The sequence below is a fragment of the Chlorocebus sabaeus genome, chromosome 14, assembly GCF_047675955.1.
Source record: "Chlorocebus sabaeus isolate Y175 chromosome 14, mChlSab1.0.hap1, whole genome shotgun sequence".
Classification (NCBI taxonomy): Eukaryota; Metazoa; Chordata; class Mammalia; order Primates; family Cercopithecidae; genus Chlorocebus; species Chlorocebus sabaeus.
In genome coordinates, this window is record NC_132917.1 from 85789583 (window position 1) to 85804797 (window position 15215).

General features: G+C 44.9%; 1 protein-coding gene across 3 annotated transcripts in view; it reads left to right on the forward strand.

The window, feature by feature from the left end:
- Positions 1-15215, forward strand: part of USP39 (ubiquitin specific peptidase 39) — a 56856-nt gene that overhangs the window by 37306 nt on the left and 4335 nt on the right. For 2 of the 3 annotated variants that reach the window (XM_073023136.1, XM_007970009.3), the window contains 4 exons: positions 484-626; positions 4397-4532; positions 7629-7715; positions 8441-8968. In XM_073023136.1, the coding sequence (XP_072879237.1) occupies positions 484-626; positions 4397-4532; positions 7629-7715; positions 8441-8488 (414 nt within the window). In that variant the 3' untranslated portion in view covers positions 8489-8968. Of the gene's footprint in view, positions 1-483; positions 627-4396; positions 4533-7628; positions 7716-8440; positions 8969-15215 lie in introns of those variants that run through there. The other variant, XR_012095395.1, reaches the window with a different exon arrangement.

Sequence of the window (15215 nt, forward strand, 5' to 3'; positions counted from 1 at the left end):
GCAGCTAATTTTTTGTATTTTTAGTAGAGACAGGATTTCACCATGTTAGCCAGGATGGTCTCGATCTCCTGGCCTCATGATCCACCGGCCTTGGCCTCCCAAAGTGCTGGGATTACAGGCATAAGCCACCGCGCCCGGCCTTTTTTTTTTTTTTTCTTTTTTTTCTTTTTTAGTAGAGATCGGGTTTCACCATGTTGTCAAGGCTCGTCTGGAACTTCTGTGCTGAAGTGATCCCCCTGCCTCGGCGTCCTATAGTGATAGGATTACAGGCGTGAGCCACCAGGCCCGGCCTTTTTTTTAAGTCAGCCTTAGCCAAACTGCACATCCTAAGCCTCATACATAATTTCTGGGACCAAGAGTCTTGTGAACTTTCGGTGTGAGGCAAAATTACATTTTCAAAAACCAAAATGAAAACCTCATGCCCCTGCTCTAACACCTACTGAACTTCAGCACTAATTTGATCATTTTCTTTTTTTTCTCTAGGAATATAAGACTTACAAGGAGAACTTTCTGAAGCGCTTCCAGCTTACCAAGCTACCTCCATATCTAATCTTTTGTATCAAGAGATTCACTAAGAACAACTTCTTTGTTGAGAAGAATCCAACTATTGTCAATTTCCCTATTACGTAAGTAACACCCTGCTTCACTTCCTCTCACGGGGAGTGAACCTGGATTTCTTCTCTTATGTTTTTACCAGTATTAATTTTGGACTGTCTTGGTTGGGGATTACAATTAACAGAGCCTACCTACAGTAGATAACAGTTTTTATTGGAAGGATACACTTAACTTCAGGGACCACAAAAGATGGATGTTTACTAGGAGGCAATCCCTGTTTTATCTCCTCTCCTGTTGCTGGCTGGAAATTATAGTCCTTCTGCGTAGAGAAGAAGAAATGATGCAAGTAGGATAGGACAAGTAGAATTCTGCCTGGTTTGGAAGATGTCCTGAGTAGTGAGGGTCTGCCCATCTATTTGCTGGCCGTCACACCTTTTTGCACCCTGGAGTTGTACTAGATGCTTTTAATTTGCTTCCTTCTAACTCAGAAAACTTCTGCAAAATCCTTTTTGGGGTAGACTGTTGGTTTTCAGTTCTCAAGAGACAAGGTTTTTCACACTTAAGAAGATGTTGGGCCGGTCATGGTGGCTCACACCTGTAATCCCAGCACGTTGGGAGGCCAAGGCAGATAGATCGCTTGAGCTCAGGAGTTCAAGACCAGCCTGGGCAACATGGCAAAACCCCATCTCTACAAAAAAAATACAAAAAATTAGCCCGATGTGGTGGTGCACACCTGTAGTCCCAGCTACTTGAGGGGCTGAGGCAGTAGGATTGCTTGAGCCTTGGAGATTGAGGCTACAGTGAGGTGAGATGGTGTCACTGCCCTGCAGCCTGGGTGATAGAGTGTGACTGTGCTCAAAAAAAAAAAAAGAAAGAAGTAGTGTCAGTTTTAAATTCTACGTAGCGTTTAAGAAGGTAGTATCTAAAATTAAGAGGCCCGAGTTTTAGGCTGCCTTAGTGGTGGGCGCTCGGACCCGTAGTTTGCATGTTTTCTGGATATGTTCTCTGAAAGATAAAATGAGCAGCTTGGAGTAGATGGGCCTGAGCCCTAGGGGTTTGTCCAGGTGTAACATCTTATTATAGTATTGCTAGGACTCTTAGAACCATGGAGGGTGAGGAGAGAACATTTGCAGTTGAGAATTACAGGGGAATTTTCTCTTTTCTCTTTTCCCCCACTTTTCTCCACTAGCATCTTGTTTGTGAGACAGTAGAATTAAATAGGGAGACATGGAGGTTTGTTCTCTGCCTCCTTGAGTAGGATGACAGAGCTGCTTTCTTTGAAAGTCTGTGCATCAGGGTTTTATTTCAGCACTAGCCTCTTGTGAATTACCAGTCATCTGTCTGTTCCTGGTAGGTAGGGGCAGTCTTGATTCCAAGGGCAGCTCCAGAGGGAGGAAGACTGTGTATCGATACTTCCTGCTCAGTTGCCACAGAAATTTCCTTGTCCCATTGTTTTCTTTTGTGGGCCTAGAGTAGGCCCAGTATAAAAGTTTGTCCTTCAGAAAGCTTACTTCAGAGAAGTTAAGAGAAAACTTGGTTCTTAACTAGGCAGTCTTTTAGAGAACATCAAATTGTGACTAATTTTGGAAACTTGCCCTTTTAAATATTTTGTGTGCTGTAATTACTTCGAGTAATACGATTCTGGATCATTTCATCGTCCATACTTCTTGAAAAGGATCCTTTTCATACCTGTCTTCTCCTGTGATTTATTCATAACACATCCTATTTTTGTCAGAGTTATCAGACTTACAGTGATTAGGCACCCTCTGCTTATTTGGAGACAGATTTTTGAGGGCAGGTTTAAAGTTTCACTTTCAAGTAATTAGCCATTCTCTTAACTGGTCTGTTGCTGTGGCTGGGAGATGAGTATAGTTTGCTCTTTTAGGCTGGGTGCAGTGGCTCACATCTGTAATGTCACCACTTTGGGAGGCCGAGGTGGGAGGATTGCTTGAGCTCAAGAGTTTGAGACCAGCCTGGACAATATAGCAAGATCTCGTCTCTACTAAAAAAAAAAAAATGAATAGTTTGCTCCTTTTCCTGTTTACTAAAACAAAGTGATTAAACGTAGTATTTCTCTTTTGCCACATGGACAGTTTTGGTTCAGTCATGAAATCTTGAGTATAAAGACTTCTCTGGGCTGGGCGGGTGGCTCACGCCTGTAATCCCAGCACTTTGGGAGGCCGAGGTGGGTGGATCATGAAGTCAGGAGATCGAGACCATCCTGGCTAACACAGTGAAACCCCGTCTCTACTAAAAATACAAAAAGTAGCCGGGCGTGGTGGCGGGCACCTGTAGTCCCAGGTACTGGGGTGGCTGAGGCAGGAGAATGGTGAGAACCCAGGAGATGGCGCTTGCAGTGAGCCGAGATAGCACCATTGCACTCCAGCCTGGGCGACAGAGTGAGACTCTGTCTCAAAAAAAAAAAAAAAAAAAAAAAAAAGACTTCTCTGATACTCATTTAGACAAGTCTAGTTAGCTTTTGTTCAAGCTGAAGAGAAAATGAGAAGTCAGCTTTTGGCAGCAGGGAGGCAGGTTGGCTATCTAGAGCTCACATGGACTCAGGACTCATACCTCCATTTTTTTTTTGGAGACGGAGTCTCGCTCTGTTGCCCAGGCTGGAGTGCAGTGGCGTGATCTTGCTTCACTGCAACCTCTGCCTCCCGGGTTCAAGCAATTCTCCTGCCTCAGCCTCCTGAGTAGGTGGGACTACAGGTGCATGCCGCCGCACCCAGCTAATTTTTTTTTTTGTACTTTAGTAGAGGCAGGGTTTCACCATGTTGCCCAGGCTGGTTTCGAACTCCTAAGCTCAGGCAGTCTGCCCGCCTTGGCCTTCCAAAGTGTTGGGATTACAGGCATGAGCCACCACACCCGGCCTCTATTTTCTTAACGGTGAATGTTTATTGCAGTCTGACTGCATCATATATGGGACACTGTCAGTCTATAGAAACAAATAGCTGTCACCAATACATAGGAAGCTACATATAATAATTACAACAAAGTTGTATGTTTATTACCAGATGGTTTACATTTTAAACTCTGTAATTTGAAAAGTTAGTAGGTTCACAGTCTGACTTCAAAGGGAGATATATAACTGGACGTGACCACCATTAGCTGTTTCTTGTGAACTGTTCAGTAATAACATGGTTTTGTTTCATGTAATAGAGTTGTAGCACATCAAACAGCTTTTATGATGTAATATCTTTTTAATTTTACTTTGTATTGTTTAAGTTTTTATAAATATTTGTAGGCTCCAAAATGATATATTTTCCTAAAATTATGTGTTTAAAATAGTTTCTTAATAATCTTGTTAACTGTCTGTTTTCCTTTTTAATTGTTTGAAAATTCTTCTTTTTGGGGGTTTTGTGAGACAGGGTCTCACTGTTGCCATGGCTGGAGTGCAGTAGTGTGGTCCTGGCTCACTTTAGCCGTAATCTCCTGGGCTCAAGTGATCCTCTCACCTCAGCCTCCTGAGTAGCTAGGACCACAGGCATGTACCACCATGTCTGGCTAATTTTTTTTTTTTGTAGGGGTCGCACTACATTGCCCAGGCTGGTCTTGAACTCCTGGGCTCAAGCAGTCCTCCTACCTTGACCTCTGAAAGTGTTGGGATTATAGGTATAAGCCACTTCCTGTCATTTATTTATTTATTTATTTATTTAATCATGTGGGAAGCTGTGTAACCCTGTCATTCATTTTGGCATATTTTGTGAATTCCAACACACCTGGACCTTCTTGACTCTGCAGGCCTACCCAGAGCCTTTGTGGTCTGTTTGTGTAGGACAGCTTCCTTAGCTGCACGGCCTTTGTCTGATTATTCCGGCTTTATTTTCACCATTAACAGCAATGTGGATCTCAGAGAATACTTGTCTGAAGAAGTACAAGCAGTACACAAGAATACCACCTATGACCTCATTGCCAACATCGTGCATGATGGCAAGCCCTCTGAGGGCTCCTACCGGATCCATGTGCTTCATCATGTGAGTGGCTGCTGACCCAGTCTCATGGCACAGAGTGGCAAAAACAGGTGTTTCTTTGGCATCTCAGAGGGCAGCTCCCTTCAGTTTGTCCTTGCTTGGCCTTGGCTTTGGGATTTTGCAAGTAATAGTGCTGTCAGTAGTTAGTTTAAGGCAGTGGTTCTCAGTTTTGGCTACACATTGGACTTACCTTGGGAGGTTTTCTTTTTTTTTTGAGACAGTCTCGCTCTGTAGCCCAGGCTGGAATGCAGTCGTGTGATATTGGCTCACTGCAACCTCCGCCTCCTGGGTTCAAGCAATTCTCTGCCATAGCCTCCCAAATAGCTGGGATTATGGGATTACAGGCGCCCGTCACCATGCCCGGCTAATTTTTGTATTTTTAGTGGAGATGGGGTTTTACTATCTTGGCCAGGCTGGTCTTGAACTCCTGACCTTGTGATCCACCTGCCTTTGCTAATTAATACAAAAAAATTAGCCAGGCGCGGTGGCAGGCGCCTGTAGTCCCAGCTACTGGGGAGGCTGAGGCAGGAGAATGGCGTGAACCCGGGAGGCGGAGCTTGCAGTGAGCCGAGATCACGCCACTGGACTCCAGCCTGGACGACAGAGCGAGACTCCGTCTCAAAAAAAAGAAATCAGCTTGTTAGAAATGCAGACTCTCAGGCCCCTCAAACCTACTAAATCAGAACCGGGATTTTAACATGACCCTCTGATTTGTAAGAAATTAAAGTTTGTGGCTGGGCGCGGTGGCTCACACCTGTAATCCCAGCACTTTTGGAGGCTGAGGCGAGCAGATCACGAGGTCAGGAGATCGAGACCATCCTGGCTAACATGGTGAAACCCCGTCTCTACTGAAAATACAAAAAATCAGTCGGACGTGGTGGCGGGCGCCTGTAGTCCCAGCTACTCGGGAGGCTGAGGCAGTAGAATGGCATGAGCCCAGGAGGTGGAGCTTGCAGTGAACCGAGCTTGTGCCACTGCACTCCAGCTGGGGTGACAGAACGAGACTCCGTCTCAAAAAAAAAAAAAAGAAAAAAAGAAATTAAAAGTTTGCGAAGCACCGGTTTAGGGGCTCCCTTTCATCTTAAAAATTTTGTGGATTTATTTCAAGCTGAAAACAGATAAAACATGTAACTTGATATATTTGATATCACATAGATTATTAGTATAAATTGTTCTCATTTGATTAGTCTCTTCTGGAACTGTGGGTTTAATCTTAACTAGCTTCTGTTTATCAAGTGCTTTACTGTGATTAGGCAGTACGCCAGTTACTTAATGTACATTAATCTCATTTTTTTTCATTAAAACACAATTCCAAGACAGTTGTCAGTATCATCTTTTTTACAGAGGAGGAGACCTAGGCTCCGAGTTTCAGTAATTGACCTCAAGTCAGTAGAATTAGGATTTGAACCCAAGTACTCTGCTTCAAAGCTTATGTCTTAACTTGTCCTTGAAGCAGGAATGGGAACTTGCTTATGTGACCCTGAGCTTTCCTTGTTTCCTATTTTCTCGAGGATCTGGAATATTTATATTCTACAATAGTGGTTTTTGGCATGTCTTAGAACTTTGGTTGGATAAGGCAGGGTGGGCGGCCAGAGGTGCTTCTGCCTTAATCTAGAAACCTTTTTCCCTTGTTCGTGGAAGCATGAAGTGAGATATGTTTTGCTGTATTTGCAGCACTGGTTTCTTAGGCCAAAGGAATCAGGTTAATGTAATAGACAGTGTCCACCAAGGACACCTTTTCTTGATGACCTGTTGCTTTTTTTTTTTTTTTTTTTTTTTTTAAGACGGTCTCCATCTGTCACTCAGGCTGGAGTGCAGTGGCATGATCTTGGCTCACTGCAACCTCCACCTCCTGGGTTCAAGTGATTCTCCTGCCTCAGCCTCCCAAGTAGCTGGGACCTACAGGCGCCTGCCACCACGCCTGGCTAATTTTTGTATTTTTGGTAGAGATGGGGTTTTACTATGTTGGCCAGGCTGGTCTCAAACTCCTGACCTCAAGTGATCCGCCCGCCTCGGCCTCCCAAAATGCTGGGATTACAGGGGTGAGCCCCTGCACCCAGCCAGGAATGTCCATATTTAGGTTCTCTCAGTGGTTGACTCTGTGTACCTCATAAGTGAGAATGTCTATTCTGTCATTTCTGAGCAGGAAGGAGACATAGGTGATGATTAGAGGGCTTCCTCTTTTCTCCACTTTAGTGTCCACTAAATTCCTTTTAAAAAAATGTACAGAAGTGTTTCAGACTCCATTGTACTTTAAGGGGCCAGGCACAGTGGCTCATACCCATAATCCTAGCACTTTAGGAGGCTGAGGTGGGAGGATCTTTTGAGACCAGGAGCTAGCCTGGGCAACACAGTGGAACCCCATCTCTATTAAAAAAAAAAAATTAGCCAGTTGTAGTGGCACACACCTGTAGTCCCAGCTACCTGGGAGGCTGAGGCGGGAGGATTGCTTGAGTCCAGAGGGTCGAGGCTGCAGTGAGCTGTGGTTACACCACTGCACTCCAGCCTGAATGACAGAGTGAGACTCTGTCTCAAAAAAACAAACCAAATAGCAAACAAACAAAAAAAACTGTACTTTAAAAAATTGAGTTTGCCATGATTGACACATCAAAAGTCCTGTTAATTGAATCAGGCCCACAGAAGTCATGTACCCTCTTTTTTTTTTTTTTTTTTTGAGACAGTGTCTCGCTCTGTCACCCAGGCTGGAGTACAGTGGTGCAATCTCGGCTCACTGCAAGCTCCGCCTCCCAGGTTCACGCCATTCTCCTGCCTCAGCCTCTTGAGTAGCTGGGACTATAGGCGCCCGCCACCACGTCCAGCTGATTTTTTGTATTTTAAGTAGAGATGGGGTTTCATCGTGTTAGCCAGCATGATCTTGATCTCCTGACCTCGTGATCCGCCCGCATCGGCCTCCAAAAGTGCTGAGATTACAGGCGTGAGCCACCACGCCCGGCCCATGTACTCTCTTCTTTATGATTCTTGCTGAATGATGTCTAGTGGCTATTATTCTAATTTTTCTAACCTTGGCTATGATCATTTCCTTCTACACCCTTTTGGTTTTAGAGAGCAGACTAACCCAGCTCTTCATACTTTCTGCAGGGGACAGGCAAATGGTATGAATTACAAGACCTCCAGGTGACTGACATCCTTCCCCAGATGATCACACTGTCAGAGGCTTACATTCAGGTGGGTTGGCCACAGGCTTAGTGAGCCACAAATAGGTGGGGTGTGGGGCCAGTGAGAGGAGTGGGCCAAGGCAGGAAGAGGGATAGAGTTAGGACCTTGGTTGGAGGGCCAGGTACCTGTTGGGAAGTACTTAGGAGTGAGTTGGGGCCAGAATATATGGCCCTGAAAGTCAAGCAGAGATTTTCAGAAAATAATTATAAGAAAATGTATGAGTGAGCAAAGAAAGTTGTGATTATGGCTAGATTAGTTTTGCAGAAGTGTGCGGTCTAGTTTCAAGGAGGAAGGGAGGCTGGCTAGAAGTCGACCGTGAAGTACTCCCCAAGAGCCCCAGGCAGAGCTCTCTTTGTGACCCCACAGCACTTTCTGCTTGCCTTTTGTTTTAGTGCCGACCATATCGCTTTGCCTGTCTGTCCTCTCCATTGGATTGACCCGTGGAGCACAGAGCATCTCTGCCTTCTCTCTATGTAACTGCCCTAGTACCTGGCAAAAGAAGGAAGATTGAGACAAAAGCCATAGCTTTGTAAGAAGAAAGTGATACCTCTCCTAGAGATAACTGTTTCTTCCCTTCAGTGACTGTAGCCACTGTAGCAGATTTCCAGATGGAGTATAGCAGGTTTATAAATGGCATGACGAGTTATCCGTGGCCTGGCACAGAATAGGTATTTGACAAGTATCTGTTGACTGAATGCCTCCTAGACTTCAGTTTGTGTTTTCATTTCTTACAGATTTGGAAGAGGCGAGATAATGATGAAACCAACCAGCAGGGGGCTTGAAGGAGGCATCTAGGGCTTTGCTTCCGAGGGCTGTGGCTGATGATGGTAAATAAGAACACAGAAGCTGTAGCTGTTCAGCTACAGGCTGACTGGGGGCCTCCCTGGGCCAGCCCAGCTTGTATGGATTCTGGCTACACCAGAGCACCAGGAGCCCACTTGCCTGGGATGGCCCCACACCGTCACCCAGCTGTTCTTTGATCATTTTTTTCTAGATTGATGCTCCTTTCTCCCATGCATCGAGCTCCCTTCTAGCTTCAGCAGGGCAGAACCCTTCTCCAGATGTGTGTAACTTATGTCTGAGTATCTGGGAGTAGCTGAAGAACAGATAATTTCTTCCAAACATCAAGCCTTGGGATTCTTGGAGCAAGCAGAAAGCCAGTAACCTCACTCTTGTCTGTTAGAGGTGGAGGATTTTCCTATGGTTCCCCTCATTTCCTGATGTGTATTTTTAGATGGATTAAATACTCTCCTGTTTTTAAACTAGCCTCTTGTTTTATATCTTTTCCTTTGGTGGTTAGCTGAGGAAAATATTTTCCTTTTTAATCTTCACAAACTACCCTACAGTCTGACATCTGGCAGACACCACGCTCGCCCTTTCCTGTCAGCTTGTGGGTGGTGTGTCAGTTAGGATGCATTTGTTTCTAAGTAAAAAAATGCTTGAGTCAAGGGGATACATTATTATTGTGCTTAACTAGAAGGCCAGAGGTGGGCAGTCTCCGGCTGCAGTGCAGGAATGAGTAAGGGAAGAGGAAAGAAAGGAAATAGGAAGTTCTTCTCACTACAGTGCAATTCTGAGAAGGTCTCAACCAGGCCAATGTGGAGCCCCAGGGCAAAGATTCCCTGTCAGACAATTCATCAGCTCTGTAGTGGGCTCTAGCAGCCTAGAAGAAGGGTGACCTTGGCATGAGCACTGTGGCAGGTCCAAAGATGTGGGAAGCAGCTGGAGGCAGCCAGTCAGCCTCAGCAAGTTCTCTTGAAGGGAGACAGGAGCCGTGCACTCCTGTGGTGCCACCCTTTACCTGGACACAACCCTGTCCTCACTTTCCTCTACCTCTCTGGAAGCTGCAGTATTTCCTTTGCAAGCTTATCTCTTTTATCCAGCTATTACATGTTGAGATTTCTCAAGATTCAGTCCTAGCATCAGTCTTCTTGCTGTTTACTTTTTCCTTAGGCCATTTTGGCTATGCCTAGGGCTTCACTTACCATTTTTATGGAAATGACTCATAAACACATCTTAATCCCAGATTTCTCTAAACTCTTGAACTTCACTCTGTTGCCCAGGCTGGAGTGCAGTGGCAGTCAGCTCACTGCAACCTCCACCTCCCAGGTTCAAGTGATTTCCGGCTAATTTTTGTATTTTTATTTTTATTTTATTTTATTTTTGAGATGGAGTCTTGCTCCTTCTCCCAGGCTAGAGTGCAGCGGCGTGATCTCAGCTTACTGCAACCTCTGCCTCCTGGGTTCAAGTGATTCTCCTGCCTCAGCTTCCTGAGTAGCTGGGATCACAGGCGCCCACCACCGTGCCCAGCTAATTTTTGTATTTTTAGTAGAGATGGGGTTTCATCATGTTGGCCAGGCTGGTCTCGAACTCCTGACCTCGTGATCCACCCCCGTCAGCCTCCCAAAGTGCTGGGATTACAGATGTGAGCTACCACATCCAGCCAATTTAAAAAAAATTTTTAGTAGAGATAGGGTTTCACCATGTTGGCCAGACTGGTCTCGAACTCCTGACCTCAAGTGATTTGCCTGCCTCAGCCTCCTAGAGTGTTGGGATTACAGGCATGAGTTATGGTGCCCAGCCCTATTTTGGGGTGTTTTAAAGTAAACTCAAACTTAACATTGTTCAGAACTGAGCTTGCAAGGTGTGACTTCTGCCTGTAATCCTGGCACTTTGGGAGGCTGAGGTGAAAGAATTGTTTGTGACCAGGAATTCAAGACTAGCCTGGCCAACATAGCGATACCCCATCTCTAACAACAACAAAAGTTAGCTGGGCATGGTGGTGTGTGCCTGTAGTTCTACCTACTTGGGAGGCTGAGGCAGGAAGATCCTTTGAGCGCAAGATTTGAGGCTGCAGTGAACCGTGGTTGCACCACTGCACTCCAGCCTGGGCAACAGAGCAAGACCTTGTCATTACAAAAAAGAAAAACGTTAAGCTTGTGAGTTTTCCCCTTTTTTTTTTTTTTTTTTTTTGAGACGGAGTCTCACTCTTGCCCAGACTGGAGTGCAGTGGTGCGATCTTGACTCACTGCCGACCTCTGCCTCCCAGGCTCGAGTGATTCTCCTGCCACAGCCTCCCAAGTAGGTGGGACTATAGGTGTGTGCCCCACACCTGGCTGATTTTTGTACTTTTAGTAGAGATGGGGTTTCACCATGTTGGTCAGGCTGGTCTCAAACTCCTGACCTCAGGGGATCCACTGACCTCGGCCTCCCAAAGTGTTGGGATTACAGGCATGAGCCACTGTGCCCAGCCATGAGTTTACCTTTAAACTTGACTATTTTCAAGGTTACACTATCTTGAAGATTAGACTATCCAGTTACAGAAATTCATGTATTATAATCAGGGAAAGTTTAATTTCAATAATTATTCTACAACAGGGGTTTGTAGTTGACAGGGGATTAGTTAGTAACAAGTAAAGAATGTAGAAATAACAGATACAAAGAGCTGCCACTACCTCTGGGGCTGACAGTGTCCAAAACTGAGATCCAGACCTTGCTAAAAGTATGCTCTTTGAACCTCATTAAAAATCTGCTTTGTAGTGTGCTTGGGAAAGCCATTCACAGGTGTCTCCCTGGAGGCCTCTGCTACAAAACTGTCCAGGGAGGAGAGAGTGCCAGCTGAAGCTACTGGGTGCCCGTGCTGTCCAAATGTATATGTTGTCTCCAAAAGCCAAGAAAAACCTATCAAACATTGTGCGTGTGTGTGTGTGTGTGCGCGCGTGTGCGTGTGTGAGGTGGTATGAGGTACAGCCACCTGTCTTACTTTGGAGAGAATATTTTGACATAACTCTATACTGTTGACTTCCCAGCAATGTCCCTGAGGTGGCAGGCACCTGAATTGTTTTTGGGTTTAACTCCCAACTTCTTATTTATGTCTTACTAAGGCATTTAAAGCACTTGGTACTTTCTGCTCATTGGATCCAACAGCGTAGTGTCATCACTGTAGTGGACTAGTGTGATATTTTGTGGATTGCCAAGATGATCAAGATCTCTGTGAACTGTATTATGCTAGAGAGCAGAACTGACATAGTCCTGAGGTAACACTAGGAAGGTATACTGTTGGCCCTGCCAGGTAAAAGCAAACGACTTCTGGTGATCCTTATAAATTGATATGGAGAAATACCAATTTGATTCTAATTTAGTAGCTACATACCAAGTGCCAAGAGCTGTTCTTTATCAATAAAGATGCTACATCTGGTCCCGGGCGTGGTAGCTTACAGATGTAATCCCAGCAGCTTGGGAAGCCAAGGCAGGAGGATTGCTTGAACCCAGGAGTTCAAGACCAGCCTGGGCAACAAAGTGAGACCCCATCCCTACAAAAAAAATTAGCCGGGCATGGTGGCATGCACCTGTGGTCCGAGCTACGTGGGAGACAGGAGGATCACTTGAGTCAAGGCTGCAGTGAGCTGAGTTTGAGCTCTGGGTGACAGAGCAAGACACTAAAAAAAAAAAAAAAAAAAAAAAAGGATACATCTGGGACAGCAGCTTCGGTTGGAGTCACTCTGATTAAGTTTACGATAGTCCACAGTCATTCTCCAAGATCCATCAGACTTCTGCACAGGCCCTTTGCCACTCTTATTTTAGTCTAAGCTATTGCCAGTTTCTGTTTGCAGTGGTCTCAATAGGTCTCTCTACATTTTTTTGCCTCCTACCCCCAGTTTATCCATGCTTTAGTCAGAGTAATCTTTTAAAACACAAACCTGAGTCATTTCTCCCCCATACTCTGATCTCATGCTTAAAGACACTTCATTGGCTCTTAGGATAGCAAGTGAAATCCTCAGCTGCTAGCCTAATTTATCAGGAAGTTTCTACCGTTTTTTTTTTTTTTTTTTTTTTTTTTTGAGACAGGGTCTGGCACTGTCGCCCAGGCTGGAGTGTAGTGGCATGATCTTGGCTCACTGCAACCTCCGCCTCCTGGGCTCAAGCCATCCTCCCACCTCAGTCTCCTGAGTAGCTGGGCCCACAGGCTTGCACCACTACACTACACTGGGCTAGTTGTTTTGATTTTTTTGTAGAGATAGTATTTCACCATGTTGCCCAGGCTGGCCTCAAACTTGTGAGCTCAAGTGGTCTGCCTGCCTCGGCCTCCTGAAGTATTGGGATTATAGGCATGAGCCACCACGCCCGGCTCCCTGCTTGTTCTTGACCCCAGGCTCACTGAACTTCATTCTATTGCTAGATGTGCCACATGACATGAGGCCTCTATGCCATCTGCTTCCTCTGTGAGGGATGCTCCTTTCCCTTTTAATTCTTTCTCCTCCATGACCTCTCATACCCTTAATACCCTGTATATCTCTAATTGATGACCCTTATTGCACCTGAAAAATTTGTTTTTTCTGTGATTCTTTGATTAAGGCCTGTTTTTCCAACTAAACTCTCAAGTTACAAAGGATAGATAGAAACTTTTGTGCCCAGTCCTAGGGAAATGCTCGGCACTTGGAAGTCAATCACCCATATTGTATTTATTTATTTATTTTTTGAGATGGAGTTTTGCTCTTGTTGCCCAGGCTGGAGTGCAATGGCACGATCTCGATTCACCACAACCCCCGCCTCCTGGGTTCAAGCAATTCTCCTGCCTCAGTTTCCCAGGTAGCTGGATTACAGGCATGTGCCACCATGCCTGGCTAATTTTGTGTTTTTAGTAGAGATGGGGTTTCTCCATGTTGGTCAGACTGGTCTTGAACTCTCAACTTCAAGTGATCTGCCCGCCTCGGTCTCCCAAAGTGCTGGGATTATAGGCATGGGCCACCTTGCCTGGCCAATCACCCATATTTTTTGAGTAAATGCTTTAGTACTTAGCCTGTGTTCTCTTTGTTGTCCTTTTGCACAAATGATTTTGTCTCTTTCTACCCTTTCAAGATGGTGAAAATAGGTATTGTCACTTAAAAGTTTAGGGACTATTTCTTGGGAATATTTCTGGGGACTGTCATATCCTGTGTGATCTTGAGGTCCTTTGTGGGTGACACATGGCTTGCTTCCACCACTGCTGTCTGGGCTGGGGGCCTGGCCTGCATGTCTTCAAAGCTGGTCCCAGCATGCCCTTCCTCTTTTGGAGACCTCAAGGTCTGACCAGAGTTTGAACGACACATTGGGAAGAAGTTAAATTCAATTCATGTTTTCTTAGCGTGACCCCACAGCCAGAAGTCACAGAGGAAAAGATAGATATGGAAAAAATACCCCAGATATATGATAGAGAAAAATTTGCAATGTATAGGACAGTAAATAAATGAATATACCTAGTTTATTTTTACTGGTAAAACAATAAAAAGAAACCTAAAGAGAAAAGTGGGCAAAAAACCTAAGTAGGCATTTCACAAAAGATGAAATACAAATAGCCACTAAGCATGTGAGGAGGTGTTTATTTGGTAACTAAAGAAATGCAAATTAGAACAACCATGAGACATCATTTAAAAATATTTTGGATTAGTGGGAAAAAAAAAAGGAACAAAACCAAGCCAAAACAAAACAAAACAAATATTTTGGATATGCCAGGTGCAGTGGCTCACACCTGTAATCCCAGCACTTTTGGAGGCCAAGGCTGGTGGATCATCTGAGGTCAGGAGTTCAAGACCAGCCTGGACAACATGGTGAAACCCCGTCTCTACTAAAAATGCAAAAATTAACCAGGCATGGTAGCACACCCCTGTAATCCCAGCTACTCTGGAGGCTGAGGCGAGAGAATTGCTTGAACCTGGGAGGCGGAGGCTGCAGCAAGCTGAGATCATGCCAATGCACTCCAGCCTGGGCGACAGCGAGACTTCCTCTCAAAAAAAAAATATATATATATATATTTATATATATAATACATATATATTTACAATATATATTATATATAAAAATATATATTTTTATATATATATATTTTTCGGGATTAGCGAAGTTTGAAAGACTGTTAATTCCCCAGTTTGGTGAGAGTGGAAAGAGGCACTTGTTTTCTGTTGGGATAGAAATTGGTATGGCTGGCACAGAAGCCCAGATTGATAATCCAGCCTCTGTTAAAAGTAAAGGTGTCAGACCGGGTACGGTGGCTCACGTCTGTAATCCTAGCACTTTGGGAGTCTGAGACGGGCAGATCACGAGTTCAGGAGATCGAGACCATCCTGGGTAACATGGTGAAATCCCGTCTCTACTGAAAATACAAAAAATTAGCCGGGCATGGTGGCGGGCACCTGTAGTCCCAGCTACTCGGGAGGCTGAGGCAGGAGAACGGCATAAACCCGGGAGGCGGAGCTTGCAGTGAGCCAAGATTGCACCATTGTACTCCAGCCTGGGCGATGGAGTGAGACTCCCTCTCAAAAAAAAAAAAAAAAAAGTAAAGGTGTCCCCCCAAATTTCACGTCTTGGAATTGATTCTAAGAAGACAGTCAGACAAAGATGTAAGTGCAAGCATTTATATTCTTCGCAAATCATTGATAACAGTTGCTTAAAAAAAGAAAGGGCCAGCCATGGTATGTGAAGCCTGCAGTCCCAGCACTTAGGGAGGCAGAGGCAGGAGGATTGCTTGAACCC